Consider the following 22,711-nt stretch of genomic DNA (forward strand, 5'->3'; position numbering starts at 1 on the left):
AAGTGGTCTGCAACAGTGCACTATTGTAATGCAAATGTCACATTTGCCTAGTATTTTCACGTAATATTGGAACCGGTTCCGGTTTGAGTGCTGTTTGCACTTAAACGTTGATTTGTCCGTCGCAGGAAATGATCTGACGGAAGTAGACATGCTGTCCTGTTTCTGGAGCGCGCCCCAGGGCAATGCAGTAGCGACATTCGCGCGCCTGCTCCCATTCTGGTACGCCCCCAACTCCAAGCAGCAGGCAGAGTGCCAGACGGCGCCTGCTCAGACCAGAATGGCGGCTCTTTTGGAATCGCTGCTGCAGAAGGAAGTGGAAGCTATCAAGGCCGTAGAATGGTTAAAACACGACGGGGTAAGTGACAATTGCAAACCCGAGATTAAGTGGATTTCGTGGGGCCTGGTTTCAATAGTTTTGCGTGCGCTGTGAAATGTCATCGTGGAACGGATGTAAACAAAACTTTTTCCACTGCTCGCTCACCTGCTGTTTTCAATATGGAAACTAGGCTAGCTAGCCAGTTTGCTAGCTAACTGTTAAGAAATCAATAGCTTACCAGCTAGTCAACTGACAACTCGCTACCTGTCGTATCATCTTCAGAATGATGTAAATCAGGTCATCAACTAACGTAACTAGTTCTTTATGAAAGTATTGCTAGCTAGCTAATGATGACCACTTCAAGATAGCTAGTTAACGTTATGTAGCTAGATATTCTTGAGATGTTCTCATACATTCTTCCTACTGTTATTGTCACAACAGGACAGTGACAGCTTGGCATGGTGTAAGCCACTGAAGATCGAAAGACAGGAGTTTGTTCCTTTCCTGTTGAACTTCCTGCGAGAGCAGAGCTGCTCCACCCTCACCCATGGCCCTGCCACACCCGCCAAGACCCCCAGCCACCCCAGGGTCTCCCAGCCCTCTCAGCAGGGGCCAGGCTTCTCCAGTGAGCATAGGGGGGACTGCAGATCTACCGGACCTGGAACCGGTCCTCGTAGTGCCAGCCGTGTACAGCTATTCTCCTCCACTCCCTCCCTGTCTCCTGGGGCTGAGTGGGATACTACCCAACCCCCATCTGGCTCCCACTGCCTGGGTGGGATCAGTGCCCTCAGTAGTCCTTCCTTCAGCTCAGCCAGGAGCCCTGCTCCATCCTCCACCTCCAGGCACACTCCCTCAGAGCGCCGCTCCACCCAGAGAGCCAGTTTGGGGGATTTCATGCCGTCACCTCCAGAGCTCCAGCACCACCACAGTCTCAGCCTGGGGGTCCAGCAGCAGCCGCGTGGCCGCAGGAGGAGTGCTGGGATGGGAGGGCAGGGAAGGCAGGGTGGGGGGCGTGGTGTGTTCCAGACTGACGAGGTGGGGCCAGGAAGATCTGAGGGTGGTGGGAGGAAGGGAAGGGGAGGAGGGGCTAATAAAATGGGTGACCCAGCTGTGTCACCTCCAATTGCTCAGATGACAACTCTGGTCCAGCTCAACTTAACCAATCTGGAAGACTTCCCACCTATGGGGATGTCGCATGCATCACCAGCGTGAGTTCTGTTCTATGCCTTGAATTGAATTTAAGAACACTGAATGAAACGTTCTCACCTGTGAATTCAATAAGAGATCAATCAAAAATATCTTACTTCAACCAAAACAATGAACAACAATGTTATTTTTATCATACTGTTCTGTCCTCCCCACTTCTTTCTCCACTAGACTGCATACAAAACCATCTCGGAGGATCAACCCAACCCCAGTCAGTGCAGAGCGGCCTCACTCCAGACCGAAGACCTGTTTCACTTCCACCCCCTTCAGCACCAGGCCCTCCAGCCCTTCCCCAGTCCCCGAGGCAGTCACTGGGGCCATCGAAGGGAGCATCACTGGGGCCCTGAACGTGGGCAGCCCCCCTCTCAGTCTGCAGGAGGAGAGAGAACTGCTAAAGAAAGTGAAGTAAGTGGGTTAAGAAGGCCAGTCACCATTTATAACACACACCTTCTAGGACTGATTTCCCAAACACAGCCAAATCCTGGACAAAAAATTGTTTTGAATGGAAAATCTCAATTGAAAGTTTTAAAAAAATCCAGGAGTAGTCTTATTTGGGATCATGAAACCAGTCCTTTTTCTACCTCTGTCAATCTCAATTATCTCATTTTTTCCTTTGCTGTCATTTTCAATCTGTTACTTGTTTCTTGTAGGTGTAAACGAGCCCAGCAGGGCTCCCCTTTACCCACCTCTTTGGACCCCTGTACCCCTACCAAACCAGGGCTCCGGCCAGTATCAGGCTCCAAAATTACCCCTGTCACCCTGGGTTTGAATCCTGACCCCTCTAAAGTCACCTTGACCTCTGAACTGGACCTTCTGGCTGACCTCTACTGCACCTGCATCTCTGGTATATGACCTGTAGGGGGAGACAGTGTTTCATGCCAGAGGGGGGTTAACCTGGTCCTTGTGTTGGTCCCAGATATTTTTGTGCTGTCTTCATTGATCATAGAAGTTGGCACAACAGATCTGTAACCAGGCTAGGGTTGGCTAGTTATATAATCAAAATGTGTTCTTTTGGAAATCTGCTTTTTTGTAAGATTTTAAGTACTTTAGTTGAAGTAATGTGCATTTAGTGCGATTTAAAAAAAATATATATTAATATATATTTTTTAATTACTGTTGTGTAATAACATTAATTCTGGTGAAGATTCTAATGTTGTGTTTGGTCTATCTCTTTCTGACAGAGAACCTAGTTCCCAACGTGTTCCTGGAACTGTTCTTTGTGCTGCAGCTTCTGACATCTAGAACACCAGCCGTCACAGAGGAAGAGGACAAGGATCTAAGTATGGGGACGTTAGGTGAGAGGTGGAGATTCTTCAACATGACCAGTAATCAGTATGGATGGAGTTTTGTAATATTCTTTCTTTCAGCGCAAATGTATTTATTTAAATGTGTGGGTTAATAATATTTTATTGGTGACAATATGACTGCTAAACCCTTTGTGTTTGATCTACACAGATGTCCTGGAAAGAGGCTATCTCAGCAAGGTGCACAACTGTGTCTACTTCTCTGTCAGGGTGCTGGAGAATCAGTTTGAGTGAGTTCTTCCTGGGCATATTATACTGAACATTTAAGATTTGAATCCTATGATAGTCTGGCTCCATATGTGTTTATACCGGACCTGCACTCTTGGCTAGGTCTCCCTTTAAAAGAGGTAATTTGACATCAATGTGACAACCTGGTGAAATAAAGGTTAAAACAATCTTTGTCTGTGTCAGGTTGGTGTCTCACCTGGACAAAGACACCCTGCGTCTCTTGGCTGAGAACGAGAGGGTGACCTGCTTCTCTCCGTCCCTGAGGAACAGACTGACTCTGGCCCAGGACTCCAGCACAGCCAAGGTACATAACCCAACATGACAAGAACACTAATACACTCATGTTTCGTTCTCTTCAGTCAACTCCAAAGTAAACAGGAATTCACATTTTCCTACTCGCAAAGCAATGAATTGGAATGTAATTGAGCCCAGCCCTCTCTCTCTTCCCTTCCAGGTCTCGCCCTCTGTGGACACCTTCATCCACTCTGTCCCGTTCCAGCCTGCCACTGACAACCGCTCCAACTTCAGCAGTGACAAGGCCTTCCACACCTTCAAGAAGCAGAGGGATATTTTCTACGAGGTGCTGCGAGAGTGGGAAGACTTCCACAAGGAACCTAGATGGGAGTTTGAAGCTGAATTAGGCAGTAGGGTCAGGTAAGACCAATACTAGTGGTAGCAAACTAATGGCCAGTTTCACAGAACGAGTTTAAGCCTATTCCTGGACTATAAAAAGGCTCTGGTTCCAGCAAAATGTGATGTCTTTTTTATAGGAGTAGGCCTTGTTATTGGTCATGTTATAATGGTGGTGCTGTTGTGCTTCCTCCTTTCAGAGGAATGGTGAGTCAACTGAACTCCACTGGAAACCACTCTCATTTCGCCAGACTCTTCCTCAAGCAGTTGGTGCAGGTATGGAATTGGGATGGTGCAATTACACACACACACTCTTGCTCTCTCTCTCGCTAACACCCCTCTCTCCCTCTAGATGTGCAAAGGTCCCCGTGCTTTGGGCTCCCCGGGCGACACCCCCGACGCGGACCTGCTAGGCATGCTGGGAGCAGACAGCCTGGGGCGTCTAAAGCGTCTGGAGGAGCGTCTGATCCAGCCCCAAGGCATTCTGGGACCCTGTCCTCCACCCGCCTTCCCGGGACACCAGGAGTTCTTCAGGGACTTCTTAAAGACCGCAAGCTGGTGAGATTGACAGTGGTGTTCCAGCTTGGATACAATGCAGTCGCATTTTGCAGATTACCAGATTGTCAAATCATATTGATCGAGTTCCTGCAGTGTTAAACACTACTTATGCATTTTGCAGAGATCTTATACGGACTGATTGTTCTCAGATCTATACAGATGCGGAAGTATCCTGATTTGTCATTTGGGTGAACGTCTACCCATAACCATACCTCTCTGTCCTAGCTGCCAGCTGAACCAGCACCTGAAGGACAGTCTGTGTCAGCAGCTCCTCCAGCTTGACGAGGTGTCTGTCCTGGCTCCCGTGGTCTCCAGTGCCGAGGGAGACATGGAACAACAAGTCAGCACTGATTACTCTGTAGACCTGGTGCAAGATCTCTCACCTCAATCAGAATGGGGCTTGGTGGAGAATATATTTTCTTGTTTTAATACCCCCCTTTCCCATATCTCCTCTCTCTCGCCCTCTCTCTGTGCCACCTCATCTCTCTCTCAGGATGAGAAGCAGCGTTTCTCCTCTGTCCTGCTGTTGGCTCGTCTCCTAGCTAAGTTCCTGGGTTATATCTCCTTCCTGCCATACCAGACCTCTGAGAGGCCCTCCAGGGAGATACAGGAGGCTACTGCCAACCTCCGCAGCAAGGTACTGTGGCACCAGACTTGGAATAGTAGTCGGTGGAAGCAATTCAGGAAGTAGACTTCAAACCAGAATTGACTGAATTGAAATGTCACTGACCCTCACCCTGGTTGGAAGAGGCATATTTTTTCATCCATCTGCAGAAGATAACAATTTTATTACAAGCTTCCCTCCTCTGTGCTTTTTCCTTCCCTCCATTCTCAGAGTATGTCTGTGCTGGATGTGTGTGCGGTCCTGCGTAGCTGTGTTCGTAGGAGACGGACCATCCTGACTGTGCCCTGGCTGGTGGAGTTCCTCTCCATGCTGGACTTCACCGGTCCCTTCCTCCTCTGCTACAGGACCGTTCTGGGACTGCTGCTCAGCCTATACAGGTGTGTGTTACTTTCTCTATCATTCTCCTTTTTTAGTGCTTTCACTCTCTCTCTTGCATGTGTTCTCACTCCTCCCCTCTCCTTTTACCTTCTTCCTGTCTCTAGTTTCTTCCTTCATTTCTCCCTTTCTCTTTCTACCCATCTCTCTCCTTCTCCCTCTATTTCTCCCTTTCCACTCTGCTTCCCCGTCTCTCTCGTGATCTGAAGTCCTGACCCAGTGTGTGTGTGTGTCTCTTAGGCGGATGGTGCTGTCCAGAGAAGGAGAGGTGTGTTACCTGAATCAGCTTCTCATGGTGGCTGTTCTAGGCTGGCTGTTCCAGATCCCAGTGATCCCGGAGGAGCTTTTCTTCACTACTGATTTCGCTGTAGCTGTCGAGCTAGAGGAGAGCCAGACCAACGTCCAGGGACTTGTGAGTAAACTGGAATGGCTCTTCTCAATTACATTTGAAGGCGAAATGCCACGGTCTTTTCATGAGTTTTGATGAACTTGTTTTTTTGTTTATTTTAGGACTGTCTCCCCCTGGTGGACCAACAGCTCCTCTACACCTGCTGTCCTTTCCTGGGTGGGTACATCCATAGAAATGGAGTAATTTATAGTAATAGACAGCGTTGGGTATGTTACTTTCTAAATGTAATCCGTTAGTTGCTAGTTACACGTCCAAAATTGTAATCAGTAACGCAACTTTTGGTTTACCAAAACTCAGTAATGTAATCTGATTACATTCAATTACTTTTAGATTACTTTGCCCTTGAGAGGCATTTTAGGAAGACAAAAATGTATGTTACCAATTGAACGACATCTATTGCAGGATAAATCAATGTTAATGTTTATATAGCTGGCCATATATGGAGGTAAAATTTTACTTTATGGGTTGGTTATGTGGGCTTCTTCTAACCATCACTTACTGCTACATTAAATTATATCTGTACATTGATATAATTTATAAGTCCAAAAATGTATGTAGCAACTACAGATTGCCCCTTGTTAAGTTTATCAAAAGTGTGCGAGTTTGAGCATGTGTCCATTAAGCCTATGGATTTTTTTAATGAATTAGATTGAGCAATAAAAGCCCCACTTTTATTCCATAGGCTTGGATCCGAGCTATGCAGCTGTTGCAAGAGTGCATTTTTCACTGGCTGTCCACTGGTTTCAAGAATAAGGATTGATAGGCAGCTTAAACTTCTTGAAATACACATTTAGATTTGTGAACAGCCATCCACAATCCGTAAGGCGCAAATAGCTAAATCAGAGAGTAGCTGTGTGATTCACATCAATGCGCTATGTAGATGTCAATAATAAGTGATATCCGTATCGCCGTAGACTACACCCCTGCTGTCAGCCGTACCTCCAAGCCTTTATTCAAGTTGGATAATCTTTGGATGCCGACAGCAGTCGCACCATTGGAAGACACAGCTTGGACTGTAGCCGAGTCGCTCAGGTGGAACAAACTTAAGCTTGCGCCTTTTTTCAATGCTGATTTGAATGTCATTGAGAAAACAACAGAAGTGTCCGTTTTTTTTAAAATTTTCTCGCAAACATCCGTTCTGAATTTAAAAGTAATCATCTAGTTTTTCAAAAGTATCTAATCTGATTACAATATTTTTGCTGGTAACGGATTACAGTTACCGTTGTTTTTGTAATCCCTTACATCTAATCCGTTCCTCCCCAACCCCGGCAATAGACAATAGTTATTCTATTTCTACGTGTGCAAAGTCTTCTGCAGGGGCCCCGAATGGTGTTCTCACAATTGTAGCTGTTTGATTATCTGTTGTTTTCAGGTGAGTTCCGTAAGCTCCTCGCTGCCTTTGTGGCCGGTAGCTCTGCCAGGGGTGGAGGCCTCATCCGTAAGATCACCCCTACCTCTGCTGAGCTAAGAGGTACCCCCACCACCACCAGGTCACAGCAAAAACTACAGGTACGATTCTAGGAGTAGCTGGCCTAGTGGTTAGTGCCCCGGGTTCCAATCCGACGTACTGCCTATGTGATACTCTCCTATTATCTTTCTGACCGTCTCTCCTCTTCCCAGCAAAGCATACTAAATACGAAGAAAAGTGTCTCTAGAAGCACGTTGATTTGACTGTGTTGTCACCTTTGTCTGTAAAGGTGGATTTGGAGCAAGCCTTCTTCCATAACCAGCCTCCATCTCTCAGACGAACGGTGGAGTTTGTAGCTGAGAGGGTGGGATCCAACTGTGTCAAACATATGAAGTGGGTACTGTCGTGTGTGTGTGTGTGTGTGTGTACACAGTATACACTGAGTGTACAAAACATTAGGAACACCTTTCTAATATTGAGTTGCACCCCCTTTTGCCCTCAGAACAGCCTCAGTTTGCCAGGGCATGGACTCTACAATGTGTCAACTGTTCCACAGGGATGCTGGCCCATGTTGACTCTAATGCTTCCCACAGTTGTGTCCAGTTGGCTGGATGTCCTTTGGGTGGTGGACTGTTCTTGAGACACACGGGAAACTGTTGAGCGTGAAAAACCCAGCGGCTTTGCAGTTCTTGACCCACCCAAACCGGTGTGCCTGGAACCTACGACCATACCCCGTTCAAAGGCACTTAAATATTTTGTCTTGCTCATTCACCCTCTGAATGGCACAAACAGAATCCATGTCTGAAGGCCTAAAAATCCTTCTTTAACCCACCTCCTCCCATTCATCCAGATTGTTTGAAGTGGATTTAACAGGTGTCATCAATAGATGATCAAAGCTTTCACTTGGTCAGCCTATGTCATGGAAAGAGGTGTTCCTAATGTTTTGTACACTCGTACATAATATAGTGGTCGTATGTATCTACTGTTTGTAGGTGTCTGTGTTGATACGTGTAGTATCATGTGACTGTGTGTTGCAGGGTCACGCTGGTGTGTGAGCTGGTCCGTGGTGGAGAGAGGTTGCTGAGGGAGGGGCTGATCTCACCAGGGGCCAACCCTCTGATACTCAACGACTCCATCTGTGCTCAACTCTGTGACGGGGGCCAGGAGGCTCTAGAGAGAGCTACCAGGTACACATGGTTTTGTCTGTATGTGGTTATAAACTTGATTCATGGAGCTTGCCAATGAAATGGTCCCTAAAGTGCAAGCCCTGCCTATGGTACTATTTTTAAACCCAGGTCTGTATGGGGTGTGACTATAATTTTTGTAGGGCTTTGACTACAGACTCTTGTGCGTTCAGGTTTTGCAGTGAGAAGGGTCCAGAAGCCATCCGGGTTCTTCTTCCTGACGAGACGTCTCCCGCTGTAAGTCTATTCAGCGTTGCTCTTTTAACTCTGGTCTAGTCATTTAGCAGATGCTCTTATCTAGAGCGACATACAGTTAGTGCATCGGTCTAAAGATCGCTAGGTGAGACAACCGCGTGTCACACTTGCGGTACATTTTCTTTCTTAATAAAATAGCTATAGCTAAATCAGTCCTTGCTGACGATGCTAACATGCGTTGTCTCTCCCGCCAGGTTCTCACTACGTCTGAGAACATCACCAAGCGCCTGGCCACTGAGAAGGCCTATAGCTGGCTCTCCTCCAACATCACAGCACTGGTCAAGCGAGAGTGGAAAACAACGTTTGACCGTGTGATGAAGTCTCTTCCCAGCCCAGAGGCTAGTGGTGTGGAAGGTTCTGGTCTTGTGGCTAAAGCTGGAGCTGGAACTGCAGCAGTCTCCCAGGAGCAGTCACGTACCCCAAAACGGGACATGGGCAAGGAGGAGGCTGTGACGTCCTGCCCTCCAGACTGCCCCCACAGTGCACCACTACCATCTGATGTCCTGGTAGAGATTAAGGTAATGTTCTAATGAATGAAGAATACCAGGATGTAATGCTATCCTTATTATAGACACTAGTTTGGAGCTAGGAACACAAGCGTTTCGCTACATCCGCAAAAACATTTACTAAATATGTGTATGCGACCAATAAAATTTGATTTGACTTTGATAGATTGATTTTATGCTCTCATACTTCTATCAGAATAATGGTAGATTATGTGAGGTTCAGCTCTGGTGAATCAATCTTATTGATGATAATATAAAAGAGGATGATTGTGCCCCCTACAGGAGGTGTTGAGTATTGCAGTAGGTCCGAGGTCTGAAAAGGAGGCGTTGACTTGTCTACAGCTGAACGCTCTACTGGGAAAAGTAGGAGACACACTGAGCTGCAAAAAGGTACCGCAGGCTGTTGTCACCTTGGTCCTGATTAACACATGCTTTATACTCCCGCAATGAACATGGGCTTATGGTTCAGATAGAGGTCCTGCATAGGGCTGTTGTGGTGACCGTATTACCTCCACACTTGCAGTCATGACCGCAGTCAAAATTCCACGTGACCGTTTGAGTCACGGTAATCTGTGCGCTTTGACATGAATGGCACTGATGCGTTGGCAGTACCCAACTCTCTAACGATCATCAGGTCACTAATGGTCTGGTACTCAGGTCTCGGTTGTCCCTCTAACCCACTCTGACATCAATGCAAATCCAATTGAAAATCTAATCAAAACAGTGTCATGCTTTTGAAACTCACTGTTAGTCTACATTGTTTGACCTCACTGTGATCGATCACTCTGAAGAAAGAAGTTCAACAACAGGTGGAAACTGAGTGGAAAACGTGGTCGTTGTGGATGTTGTTTCAAAGCCAAACACAACTAAATGGACAGAGCTTTCTAAGGTGATGATTAATGCAAAGCATTTAAGGCATCTCATGTAGAACACCCATTGGCATATTAAAGCTTATGCATAGGCCTGTATAAAGCCTGAATTAAAATGGCGTTATACAATAGGCCTATATAGCCTACCGCATATTACGCACGGCAGAAAAACATTTTAAAAAAATACAACAGATTTAAGATGTCTTTGGTAAACAATTGTCTAGCCTATTAGGCTACTCCAAAATTCAACAAAACTCTAGTAATCACCTTTGAGTGTGGACTGTATTATTATGCATACTGAATGGCATGGTTACCTTATGATACGCTCCAAATGTTCTATCCATGAGTCTGGGAGAGAACGTATAGGCCTAGGTGATGCAGTTGGTTCATTCACTTACCGAGTATAGTTAGCCTACAATTATAGTGAATTTGTATTTGATCTTGAATAGCCTACTAATAGGGTCTTTAAAAAAAATATATTATCATAATTAATATCTCACCACCATGCGTTTCCGTCTCTTCTCTCTCCTTCAATACTTTCTCGAGGACGCGGAGACGGGGGCTGTCAACAGTTTAATGAAATGTGTTTCGTTGGTTAAACATGTTACTATCGATGTTCGTGAACAGATTTCGCTTGCTTTCCCAAATGAAGCACAGGGTAGCTGCAGGAACTGGGTTAGAGAGCCCATGGCATACAGAGTTTAGGTAGAATATCACCTGTCACGCAGCGAGAGGCTTGCTCCTCAAACGGGTTGACGCGTGAAGTGAAATAAGTGTTCTTATGAGCCCAGACATTTCTACATGCAATCCTGTGTGAAAGCAGAGTTCTGATGGTTGCCACTAGAAAGAGGATCCCAGCTTTCTAGTGTTAATATATTTATTTCTCAGCTGCTAATATTATGCACATTGCTCTACTGTAAAACCGGAGTAGCCTACCCAGCATAAAAGGAACCGCAAGAAAGCACAACCTCCATTCACTATTCAAGTGCAAGTGGAGGACATGTATTTTTTCCCATGCCCCTGTTTCTGCCCATTTTGATATATGGCCCATTCTAAATTAAAACTACTTTTACATGATAGTAAAGACAAGATTACATTTAGAATAGTGAAAATATGATCACTTGACGAGAGAACGGCATGTTCAGCCTGAAGCAAGGAACAGAGCACCAGCTTCTTCTTTTTTTGTTGCAACTTTCCCAAATCATCAATACCCTATAATCACATCATGCAGCCCATATATCTTTTCTAAGGTTTGTGTCATTCACAACTAAAGTTGCCAAGTAACTCTAAATCTAGTGTATAGGACTTGTTTCAAATGATCACTTTTACTCTCAACATACCGCTACATATGCGCAGTGTGCGCTCGCTCGGGAATGGGGGGGATAGGTAAATAATGTCACAGGATTTATAAGCATATCTTAACAGACTACCTACAGGCCGAGGGTGCCATTGGCATGGCCAGATAACGTGCATTAGGCCGACTCAGAATACACTAATATGAAATACATTTTAATGTTTTTTTTTTTAGACCTGCCTAACCCTAAAATAAATGCAGTGCATTCAAAAAGTATTCAGACTCCTCCACTTTTTTCACATTTTATGTTACCACCTTATTCTAATGTATTCAAGTGTTTTTTTCCCCCCTCATCAATCTACACACAATACCCCATAATGACAAAGCAGAAACGGGTTTTAAGAAGAGTTTTCAAATGTATTAAAAATAAAATGACTTAAGTATTCAAACCTTTTACTCAGTACTTTGTTGAAGCACCTTTGGCAGCGAGTACAGCATCAAGTCTTCTTGGGTATGACGCTACAAGCTTGGCACACCTGTTTTTGGGGAGTTTCTTCCATTCTTCTCTGCAGATCCTCTCAAGCTCTGTCAGGTTGGATGGGGAACGTCGTTGCACAGCTTTTTTCAGGTTTCTCCAGAAATGTTTGATCGTGTTCAAGTCCGGGCTCTGGCAGGGCCACTCAAGGACATTCACAGATTTGTCCCGAAGCCACTCCTGCATTGTCTTGGCTGTGTGCTAACGGGTCGTTGTCCTGTTGGAAGGTGAACATTTTCCCCAGGCTGAGTTGCCGAGCGCTCGGGAGCAGGTTTTCATCATGGATCTCACTGTACTTTGCTCCTTTCATCTTTCCCTCGATCCTGACTAGTCTCCCAGTCCCTGCTGCTGAGAAACATCCCCACAGCATGATTCTACCACCACCATGCTTTACTGTAGAGATGGGGCCAGGTTTCCTCCAGACGTGACTCTTGGCATTAAGGCCAAGGAGTTCAATCAGACCAGAGAATCTTGTTTCTCATGGTCTGTGAGTTCTTTAGGTGCCTTTTAGCAAACTCCAAGCGCGCTGTCGTGGCTTTTTACTGAGTGGCTTCCGCATAAAGGCCTGATTGGTGAAGTGCTGCAGAGATGGTTGTCCTTCTGAAAGGTTCTCCCATCTCCACAGAGGAGATGGGAGAGTAGTACTGGACCAAGAGTGACCATTGGCTTCTTCGTCACCTCCCTGACCAAGGCCCTTCTTCCCCGATTGCTCAGTTTGGCAGGGCGGTAGTTCCAAACTTCTTCATTTTAAGAATAATGGAAGCCACTGTGATCTTGGGGACCTTCAATGCTGCAGTCATTTTTTGATACCCATCCCTAGATCTGTGCCCCAACACAATCCTGTCTCGGAGCTCTACGTACAATTCCTTCGACCTCATGACTTGGTTTTTGCTCTGACATGCACTGTCAACTGTGGGACCTTATATTTATATTTATATATATATCTCACACACAGGTGCGCGCCTTTCCAAATCATGTCCAATCAATTGAATTTACCACAGGTAGACTCAACAAGTTGTAGAAACATCTCAAGGATGATCAATGGAAACAGGCTGCACCTGAGCTCAATTTTGAGTCTCATAGTAAAGGGTCTGAATGCTTATTTAAATAAGTTATTTCGGTTTTTTATTTTTAGTACATTTGCCAGAAATCTAAGCCTGTTTTCTCTTTGTCATTATGGGGTATTTTGTGTCGATTGATGAGGGGAAAAAATGTATTTAATCCATTTTAGAATAAGGCTGTAAGTTAACAATGTGGGGTGTGAATACTTTCCAAATGCACTGTAGATGTTTCAACTGCGGCCATCAGCGGTTTGCATGCGTGCCGGCTTGGAGATGCTAAACGTGTTTGTTAAATAATGGTCAAATAAACGTGAGAACGGCTGTCATTTGCATGACAGTTACCGGCTGGCGGAATGTCATGACGGCCACAGACCTAGACATGTATGCTACAAGTTTTGTTTTTGATTTGTATTTATTCTCTCCCCTCTCCCTCCTACCTATTACTTCACAGTTCTCATTCCCAATGCCTGAACAGATGCTGATACGTTGCACCGTCCTACTAGCCTGTAAACTAGGTAAGATGACGAGAGCTGGGACTACGGCTAGAAACCAGGTCGGGGGGAGATGCACTGAGTGTATGAAACATTAGGACCACCTGCTCTTTCCATGAGGAGGAGGTGAAAGCTATTATCCCTTATTGATGTCACTTTAATCAGTGTAGATTGAAGGGGAGGAGACAGATTTTAAAGCCTCGAGACATGCATTGTGTGTCATTCAGCGGGTGAACGGGCAAGACAAAATATTTAAGTGCCTTTTGAATGGGGTATGGTCGTAGGTGCCAGGCGCACCGGTTTGAGTGCGTCAAGAACTGCAACGCTGCTGGTTTTTTTTACGCTCAACAGTTTCCTGTGTGTATCAAGAACGGTCCACCACCCAAAGGACATCCAGCCAACTGGACACAACTGTGGGAAGCATTGGAGTCAACATGGGCCAGCATCCCTGTGGAACGGTTTTGACACCATGTCCCGACAAATTCAGGCTGTTCTGAGGGAAAAAGGGGGGTGCAACTCAATATTAGTAAGGTGTTCCTAATGTTTTGTACACTGTGTACATTAATTTGCCTGTTGCCAAGACCTCCATTGTTATCATGCCCTCAGTGCATGTCCTGTAGGACAAGGGTTGGCTACAGCATATACATTATGGAATGAAGCCAGATGAGACCTACTGTTTATCATCGTTGAATTTGTGTGTATGCACAGTTTCAGGGGAGCTGCCCATGGTGTCCCCACAGGAGGAATGTGATAGGACAGTGTCTCCTGATCCAGTATTACCAGACTCACCAGTCCAAAGGGTAGGCTGTTCAATCAAAGTCCTGCTGGAGCAGTTGATCCTCCTGTGGGGGAGAGACTGTTGTTCATCAGCCCCCCTCCACCTGCTCTTCACAGAAATGACACTCAGTGCTGTCCTCATGGCCAGAGACTCACAGGTACGTCTCAGTATAGCCTACATGTGCATAGCTACTTGGTGTATGTTATGTTTTTGTTTATACAGTTGAAGTCGGATGTTTACTTACACTGAGGTTGGAGTCATTAAAACTCGATTTTTAACCACTCCACAAATGTTTTGTTAACAAAATATAGTTTTGGCAAGTCGGTAAGGACATCTACTTTGTGCATTACACAAGTAATCTTTCCAAAAATGATTTACAGACAGATTATTTCACTTTTAATTCACTGTGTCACAATTCCAGTAGGTCAGAAGTTTACATACACTACGTTGACTGTGCCTTTAAACAGCTTGGAAAATATCATGGCTTTAGAAGCTTCTGATAGGCTAATTGACCTCGTTTGAGTCAATTGGAGGTGTACCTGTGGATGTATTTCAAGGCCTACCTTCAAATTCAGTGCCTCTGCTTGACATCATGGGGAAAATCAAAAGAAATCAGCCAAGACCTCAGAAAAAAATTGTAGACCTCCACAAGTCTGGTTCATCCTTGGGAGCAATTTCCAAACGCCTGAAGATACCACGTTCATCTGTACGGGGGTGGCAGCATCATGTTGTGGGGGTGCTTTGCTGCAGGAGGGACTGGTGCACTTCACAAAATAGATGGCGGCATGAGGATGGAAAATGATGTGGATATATTGAAGCAACATCTCAAGACATCAGTCAGGAAGTTAAAGCTTGGTTGCAAATGGGTCTTCTAAATGTGAGTGGCCATCACAAATCTCTGACCTCAATCCTATAGAAAATTTGGGGGCATACAGTGCCTTGCGAAAGTATTCGGCCCCCTTGAACTTTTGCCACATTTCAGGGTTCAAACATAAAGATATAAAACTGTATTTTTTTTGTGAAGAATCAACAACAAGTGGGACACAATCATGAAGTGGAACGACATTTATTGGATATTTCAAACTTTTTTAATTAACAAATCAAAAACTGAAAAATTGGGCGTGCAAAATTATTCAGCCCCTTTACTTTCAGTGCAGCAAACTCTCTCCAGAAGTTCAGTGAGGATCTCTGAATGATCCAATGTTGACCTAAACGACTAATGATGATAAATACAATCCACCTGTGTGTAATCAAGTCTCCGTATAAATGCACCTGCACTGTGATAGTCTCAGAGGTCCGTTAAAAGCGCAGAGAGCATCATGAAGAACAAGGAACACACCAGGCAGGTCCGAGATACTGTTGTGAAGAAGTTGGATACAAAAAGATTTCCCAAGCTTTAAACATCCCAAGGAGCACTGTGCAAGCGATAATATTGAAATGGAAGGAGTATCAGACCACTGCAAATCTTCCAAGACCTGGCCGTCCCTCTAAACCAGGGGTGTCAAAGTCAAATGGACGGAGGGCCAAATAAAAAAATCAGCTACAAGACGAGGGCCGGACTGTTCGAATGTTCATTGAAAAAATTTTAAATGACGCATATAGTCTAGTGAACCTAATTGAACCTACTGAAAACCTAACAAATATATTACAATATGATCAGATAAATAAAGCAATATTTTCTTATGGCTCTGTCAGTAATCTTTAATTTTCAACAGACACAAAAGACAAATTTCCTTTATATAAATATCCCCATAACATGAACATTAAATGAAAGAAACCGGTATTCAAGGCACCATCAGTAGACTATATTTTCTATTTTAGCAAAAGTGGGCTAAATTTACTTCAAAGAAAAAACAATAATAGCAATTTTCTATCATCCACTCAACTGAAATATTTTTAAAATATAATTGGATTGAAATACAAAAAAATAAAGTGCAAAAATCTATTAATCAAAAACAACACTTTGTTTAAGGAGAAGTAACATGCAGTGAAAACAAATATTAAATTTTAACTTTTAAACTTGAACTGAGTAAAAACTCTAAATATGTGATTGCACAGTAATGTTCACTTGTTTGAGGTTGAGGGTGATACTTGGTGGTGTCCCATCTTTTCCACAAGTTCATCAATGTTCGGGGTAAGGCTCTGAGCTGAAGAAATCCTCAGAATTGAGTGGAGGTGTTCAGCAGTAAGTCGACTTCTGTGTGATGTTTTGTTCAGGTTCATCAAAGAAAACAGTTGTTCACACAGGTATGTGCTGCCAAACATAGACAACGTTTGAGCAGCCTGGATGCGCAGCTGGGGCATTGTGCCGGGGAGGAAACGGGCGAACTCCGCAGCACCCACTGCCGCATATTTTGCCCTCAGTGCATCATTGCATTGGAGGTCAATCAACTCCATTTGGAGGTTTGGTGGTGAGCTTTCCACGTCAACAGCAAATGGGTTACCGAGCAGTTCCAACCTGCTTTTTTGTGCTTCAAAGTCAGCAAATCGGCGTCGAAAGTCAGCGGCAAGCATACCTATTTTATCAGCCAACTGTGTGCTCGGGAACGCACTGGTAGAGAGCTTCTCTTTCATGGTCTGGCAGCTGGGAAAGTGGCTCAAATTTTCTTTCCGCATCTGCGTCTCCCACAGAGTCAGTTTGGTTTTAAATGCCTTCACTGTACTGTACATATCAGAGATGACACGATCCCGACCCTGCAGCTGCAAGTTTATTGCATTCAGATGACTCGTAATGTCACACAGAAAAGCCATTTCACACAGAAACATTTCGTCTCGGAGTTGTGTTGTGTCTTTCCCTTTGCTGTCCAAGAACAGACAAATCTCCTCACGAAGCTCGAAACATCTTTGAAGCACCTTTCCCTGGCTTAGCCATCGCACCTCTGTGTGATAAGGCAAATCACCATGCTCCGTTTCTAACTCCGTCAGAAATGCCTTGAACTGGCGGTGATTCAAACCTTTGGCTCTGATAAAGTTAACTGTGCGCGTGATGATGCTCATTACATGCTCCATTTTCAAGGCTTTACCGCACAACGCTTCCTGGTGTATGATACAATGATAAGCTGTCAGCTCACCTGTCGCGTTTTCCTCTTGCATCTTTTCCCGTATCTTCGCCACCAGTCCGCTCCTGTGTCCACACATCGCAGGTGCTCCGTCGGTTGTCAAACCCACGAGTTTTTCCCAAGGCAGCTCCATCTCATTTACACATCTTGACACCTCTTCATACAAATCATGCCCCGTAGTTGTGCCATGCATAGGACGTAAAGCCAAAAACTCCTCTGTCACGCTTAGGTTGGAGTCCACTCCGCGGATGAAAATTGACAACTGGGCAATGTCAGAAATGTCGGTGCTCTCATCCACAGCCAAGGAATATGCAATAAAATCTTTTCCCTTTTTCACAAGCTGCTCTTTTAGATTGATGGACAACTGGTCTACTCTCTCGGCAATGGTGTTTCTGCTCAGACTCACATTTAAAAAGAGTTGCCTTTTTTCTGGGCAAACTTCGTCACAAACTTTAATCATGCAGTTTTTGATGAAATCCCCCTCCGTAAATGGCCGGGCTGATTTAGCGATCTCTTCTGCCAAAATAAAACTGGCCTTGACAGCAGCCTGGCCTTGTGATTTGGCTTTTTTGAACAGAGCCTGTCGAGATTTGAGGCCTCGTTTTAATTCCTCTGCCTTTTGTAGCCTTTGTTCCATGTCCATATTCTTGTTTTTGTCCGCGTGTTTCGTTTCATAATGTCGTCTCAGATTATACTCTTTCAGTACCGCCACACTTTCTCCACACAGAAGACACACAGGTTTTCCAGCTACCTTCGTGAACATATACTCCGACTCCCACCTTGTTTGAAACCCCCGGTTCTCAGTATCCACCTTCCGTTTTGCCATTTTTGATGGGTATCTGAAAGTTAATTTTACTGTGATGCTGACGACTGCTGTGCCAATAAATATTGAAATGAAGCAGCCTACTGCTCGGTGCGTCACCTTTGCATTGTGGGAAATGTAGTATTGGTGCGTGTAAAAGATCTGCGGGCTGCCGGCTTGCTGCGGGCCGGTTCTAATAATAAATCAAGATCATCCCAGGGGCCGTAAAAAACCTTCTTGCGGGCCGGATGTGGCCCGCGGGCCTTGACTCTGACATATGTGCTCTAAACTTTCAGCTCATACAAGGAGAAGACTGATCAGAGATGCAGCCAAGAGGCCCATATGATCACTCTGGATGAACTGCAGAGATCTACAGCTGAGGTGGGAGACTCTGTCCATAGGACAACAATCAGTCGTATATTGCACAAATCTGGCCTTTATGGAAGAGTGGCAAGAAGAAAGCCATTTCTTAAAGATATCCATAAAAAGTGTTGTTTAAAGTTTGCCACAAGCCACCTGGGAGACACACCAAACATGTGGAAGAAGGTGCTCTGGTCAGATGAAACCAAAATTGAACTTTTTGGCAACAATGCAGAATGTTATGTTTGGCGTAAAAGCAACACAGCTGAACACACCATCCCCACTGTCAAACATGGTGGTGGCAGCATCATGGTTTGGGTCTGCTTTTCTTCAGCAGGGACAGGGAAAATGGTTAAAATTGATGGGAAGATGGATGGAGCCAAATACAGGACCATTCTGGAAGAAAACCTGATGGAGTCTGCAAAAGACCTGAGACTGGGACGGAGATTTGTCTTCCAACAAGACAATGATCCAAAACATAAAGCAAAATCTACAATGGAATGGTTCAAAAATAAACATATCCAGGTGTTAGAATGGCCAAGTCAAAGTCCAGACCTGAATCCAATCGAGAATCTGTGGAAAGAACTGAAAACTGCTGTTCACAAATGCTCTCCATCCAACCTCACTGAGCTCGACCTGTTTTGCAAGGAGGAATGGGAAAAAATGTCAGTCTCTCGATGTGCAAAACTGATAGAGACATACCCCAAGCGACTTACAGCTGTAATCGCAGCAAAAGGTGGCGCTACAAAGTATTAACTTAAGGGGGCTGAATAATTTTGCACGCCCAATTTTTCAGTTTTTGATTTGTTAAAAAAGTTTGAAATATCCAATAAATGTCGTTCCACTTCATGATTGTGTCCCACTTGTTGTTGATTCTTCACAAAAAAATACAGTTTTATATCTTTGTTTGAACCCTGAAATGTGGCAAAAGGTCGCAAAGTTCAAGGGGGCCGAATACTTTCGCAAGGCACTGTAACTGAAAAAGCGTGTGCGAGCAAGGAAGCCTACAAACCTGACTCCATTACACCCTTTCTGTCTGGAGGAATGGGCCAAAATTCACCAAACTTATTGTGGGAAGCTTGTGGAAGGCTACCCAACACATTTGACCCAAGTTAAACAATTGAAAGGCAATGCTACCAAATACTGATTGAGTGTATGTAAACTTCTGACCCACTGGGAATGTGATGAAAAATATCAAAGCTGAAATAAATCATTTTCTCTACTATTATTCTGACATTTCATATTCTTAAAATGAGTGGTGATCCTTACTGACCTAAGAAATGATATTTTTACTTTGATTAAATGTCAGGAATTGTGTAAAAACTTAGTTTAAATGTATTTGGCTAAGGTGTATGTAAACTTCCGACTTCAGCTGTGTGTAGTTGAAGCAGAATATGTATACTACCGGTCAAAAGTTTTAGAACACCTACTCATTCAAGAGGTTATTTTATTTTCACTATTTTCAACATTGTAGAATAATACTGAAGACATCAAAACTATGAAGTAACACATGGAATCATGTAGTTACCAAAAGTGTTAAACATGTTTGAGATTCTTCAAATAGCCACCCTTTGCCTTGATGACAGCTTTGCACATTCTTGGCATTTTCTCAACCAGTTTCACCTGGAATACTTTTCCAGCAGTCTTGAAGGAGTTCCCACATATGCTGAGCGCTTGGCTGATTTGTCCTCCGCTCTGCAGTCCGACTCATCCGAAACCATCTCAATTGGGTTGAGGTCGGGTGATTGTGGAGGCCAGGTCATCTGATGCAGCACTCTATCACTCTCCTTCTTGGTCAAATAGCCCTTACACAGCCTGGAGGTGTGTTGGGTCAATGTCCTGTTGAAAAACAAATGATAGTCCCACTAAGCCCAAACCAGATTGGAAGCCATGCTAGTTACTTGTCCCTTGAATTCTAAATAAATCACAGACTTGTCACCAGCAAAGCACCCCCACACCATAACATCACCTCCTCCATGCTTTCCGGTGGGAAATACACGTGGAGATCATCCGTTCACCCACACCACATCTCACAAAGACACGGCGGTTAGAACCAAAAATCTCAGATTTGGACTCGAGACCAAACAACAAATTTCCACCCGTCTAATGTCTATTACTCTTGTATCTTGGCCCAAGCAAGTCTCTTCTTATTATTGTTGTCCTTTTGTAGTGGTTTCTTTGCAGCAATTTGACCTTGAAGGCCTGATTCACACAGTCTCCTCTGAACAGTTGATGTTGAGATGTCTGTTACTTGAACTCTGAAGCAGTTATTTGGGCTGCAATATCTGAGGCTGGTAATGAACTTATCCTCTGCAGCAGAGGTAACTATGTGTCTTCCATTCCTGTTGCGGTCCTCATGAGAGCCAGTTTCATCATAGCGCTTGATGGTTTTTGCCACTGCACTCTTGAAATGTTCCCCATTGACTGATCTTCATATCTTAAAGTAATGATGACTGTTGTTTCTCTTTGCTTATTTGAGTTGTTCTTGCCATAATATGGACTTAGCCCTGTTTGATAAAGGACCATCTTCTGTATACCCCCCTACTTTGTCACAACACAACTGATTGGCTCAAACGCATTAAGAAGGAAAGAAATTCCTCAAATTAACTTTTTAAGAAGGCACACCTGTCAATTGAAATGCATTCCAGGTGAAGCCTCATGATGCTGGTTGAGAGAATGCCAAGCATGTGCAAATCTGTCATCAAGGCAAAGGGTGGCTACTTTGAAGAATCTCAACAATACTATGTGTTATTTCATAGTTTTGATGTCTTCACCATTATTCTACAATGTAGAAAATAGTAAAAATAAAGAAAAACCCTTGACCATTTGACCGGTTGTGTATGTATTGAAGAAATGACTTGCATTGACTGATATGTGGTGGTTTCCCTGGAAAATTGCATCTGCTAAATTGTCTACATGTAAATGTCATCCTAAATGTAATTATGTCAACCTTATTTCATCGACAATTCTGTAGACGCGAGTATGGGAAGCTCAGCTTTTATGCCCCCCAGATAAACCAGCATGCTCTCTGTCATATCTCTACAGTGGGACAACTTTCTGTTCCTGGTCAGACAGCTGGTAGAGCGGGAGATTCTGGGAGAAGAAGAAGTGGTCTCTCATTGGAGGAAGCTGTCACAGTTACCCTGGCCAACGGTGATTGTTTGCTTGAAACTTGAAACATGTCTGTCTCCTCCACACTGCGTGGAACTGGAAATCGGTGGTGCTCATTGTAATAACTGTTCAAGAGAATTTAGTCAAGCGAAACCTGACAACTGTTAGATATACACTCTATGGCTGCTTGTGAATAACTATCTCTCTTTTCGCTATTTAGGAATTCATAGAGAAGATCCAGCAGCAGTCCTCTTCCACCACATCCCTTCCTCTGCCTGAGCTTCAGAACCACATGGACATGTTGCAGGTCTCACCACAACCTGTAGAGGGAGCCAACTAACCATCTCGACAAAAAAAAACACATGGCTCTGAGAGACACATGCTCTGTTGGCCAACACTGCCCAGTCTGTTAGAAGACATATGTCACTGACAGGTGTAGCTGAACTCTACTACTCTGGCCAGTCAGTCCATAGTGCCGTTCTAGGTTCCTGAGATGTTAAACACACACAGACCGTGTTTAGATGAACAGCCATTGTGTACAGAACAGAGGAGACAATCACCTGGAACATCACTCTGTACAGCCAGCCACAGTCAGTTCAGACTAAGCCCTAGCCGCAAACATCGTTAGGGTAAGGGTTAGGGCCAAAGGGATGCAGTAGGGAGCGAGTTGGGACCGGCTGACACTGTCCTGTTTAGAGGTGCAAATGGGAACCAAAAAGTCCTGCTGCTCAGGACTAGTGGTGGAGCCATAGGCCAGGGGGAAGGGTGTACCAGAAGGCTGAGAACGAGGGGTGCAACATCAATAAAATAATAACTAACTTGATGGACAGACACTAGTAAATAAAAAATGGACAACAAAAACATGAGAAACCAATCCCTACTCGACCCCTACTGCCCTAGACATATGTAGGTCTGAAAGGATTATAGTAGATACTGTATGTGTCAACATTTAGCAATAGTGGGTAAGGGCTGGCTGGGGGATGATTTGTTATTGGGCCAAGGAATGTGCCATTTCTAAATGTTCACAGATAAATATGTATTTGTGTTGGTCTCAGAAGCACTTAAGAGTGTAACACAATGCCTTTAACCGTCACTCGTGATTTTGTGTGTTCATGGATGCTTTCTGTGCATTTGTAATAATGTTTAGTTCACGTTGGACTTAATGGTACCACGATTGTCTGCTGCTTTTAAACTTTACATTTTCGCATGCTGCCTGTCACATATTGAAAAATAATAAATATGTATTCTTTGAGACTAAACGGTTAGAAGTGTTTCTGTATGTAGGCTTTGGCTGTCTTTTCAATGCTTTTGATTGAGCTAATGAAGATATATTATTGGGGGGGGGGT

General features: G+C 44.3%; 1 protein-coding gene across 2 annotated transcripts; it reads left to right on the forward strand.

Moving 5' to 3' along the window:
* Positions 1–123: 123 nt before the first annotated feature.
* On the forward strand, positions 124–22,623 carry cdan1 (codanin 1). 2 transcript variants are annotated; one of them, XR_016488916.1, is made up of 25 exons: positions 124–355; positions 758–1,524; positions 1,694–1,927; positions 2,173–2,366; positions 2,704–2,817; positions 2,978–3,056; positions 3,238–3,358; positions 3,509–3,708; positions 3,885–3,960; positions 4,037–4,242; positions 4,468–4,582; positions 4,736–4,879; positions 5,078–5,244; positions 5,483–5,654; positions 5,753–5,807; positions 7,024–7,160; positions 7,349–7,452; positions 8,097–8,246; positions 8,417–8,480; positions 8,693–9,016; positions 9,287–9,394; positions 13,215–13,278; positions 13,606–14,189; positions 21,299–21,406; positions 21,585–22,623. XR_016488916.1 is itself a non-coding variant. In XM_021573868.3 (25 exons), the coding sequence occupies exons 1-25, from the start codon at positions 149–151 to the stop codon at positions 21,702–21,704; spliced, it is 4,257 nt and encodes a 1,418-aa protein (XP_021429543.3). In that variant the 5' UTR covers positions 124–148; the 3' UTR covers positions 21,705–22,623. The 2 variants fall into 2 exon arrangements, 1 of the variants encoding a protein (XP_021429543.3); XM_021573868.3 differs by having other exon boundaries at positions 13,963–14,189.
* The last annotated feature ends 88 nt before the right edge of the window (positions 22,624–22,711 follow it).

The sequence above is a fragment of the Oncorhynchus mykiss genome, chromosome 19, assembly GCF_057628025.1.
Source record: "Oncorhynchus mykiss isolate SJ-2025 chromosome 19, ASM5762802v1, whole genome shotgun sequence".
Taxonomy (NCBI): Eukaryota; Metazoa; Chordata; class Actinopteri; order Salmoniformes; family Salmonidae; genus Oncorhynchus; species Oncorhynchus mykiss.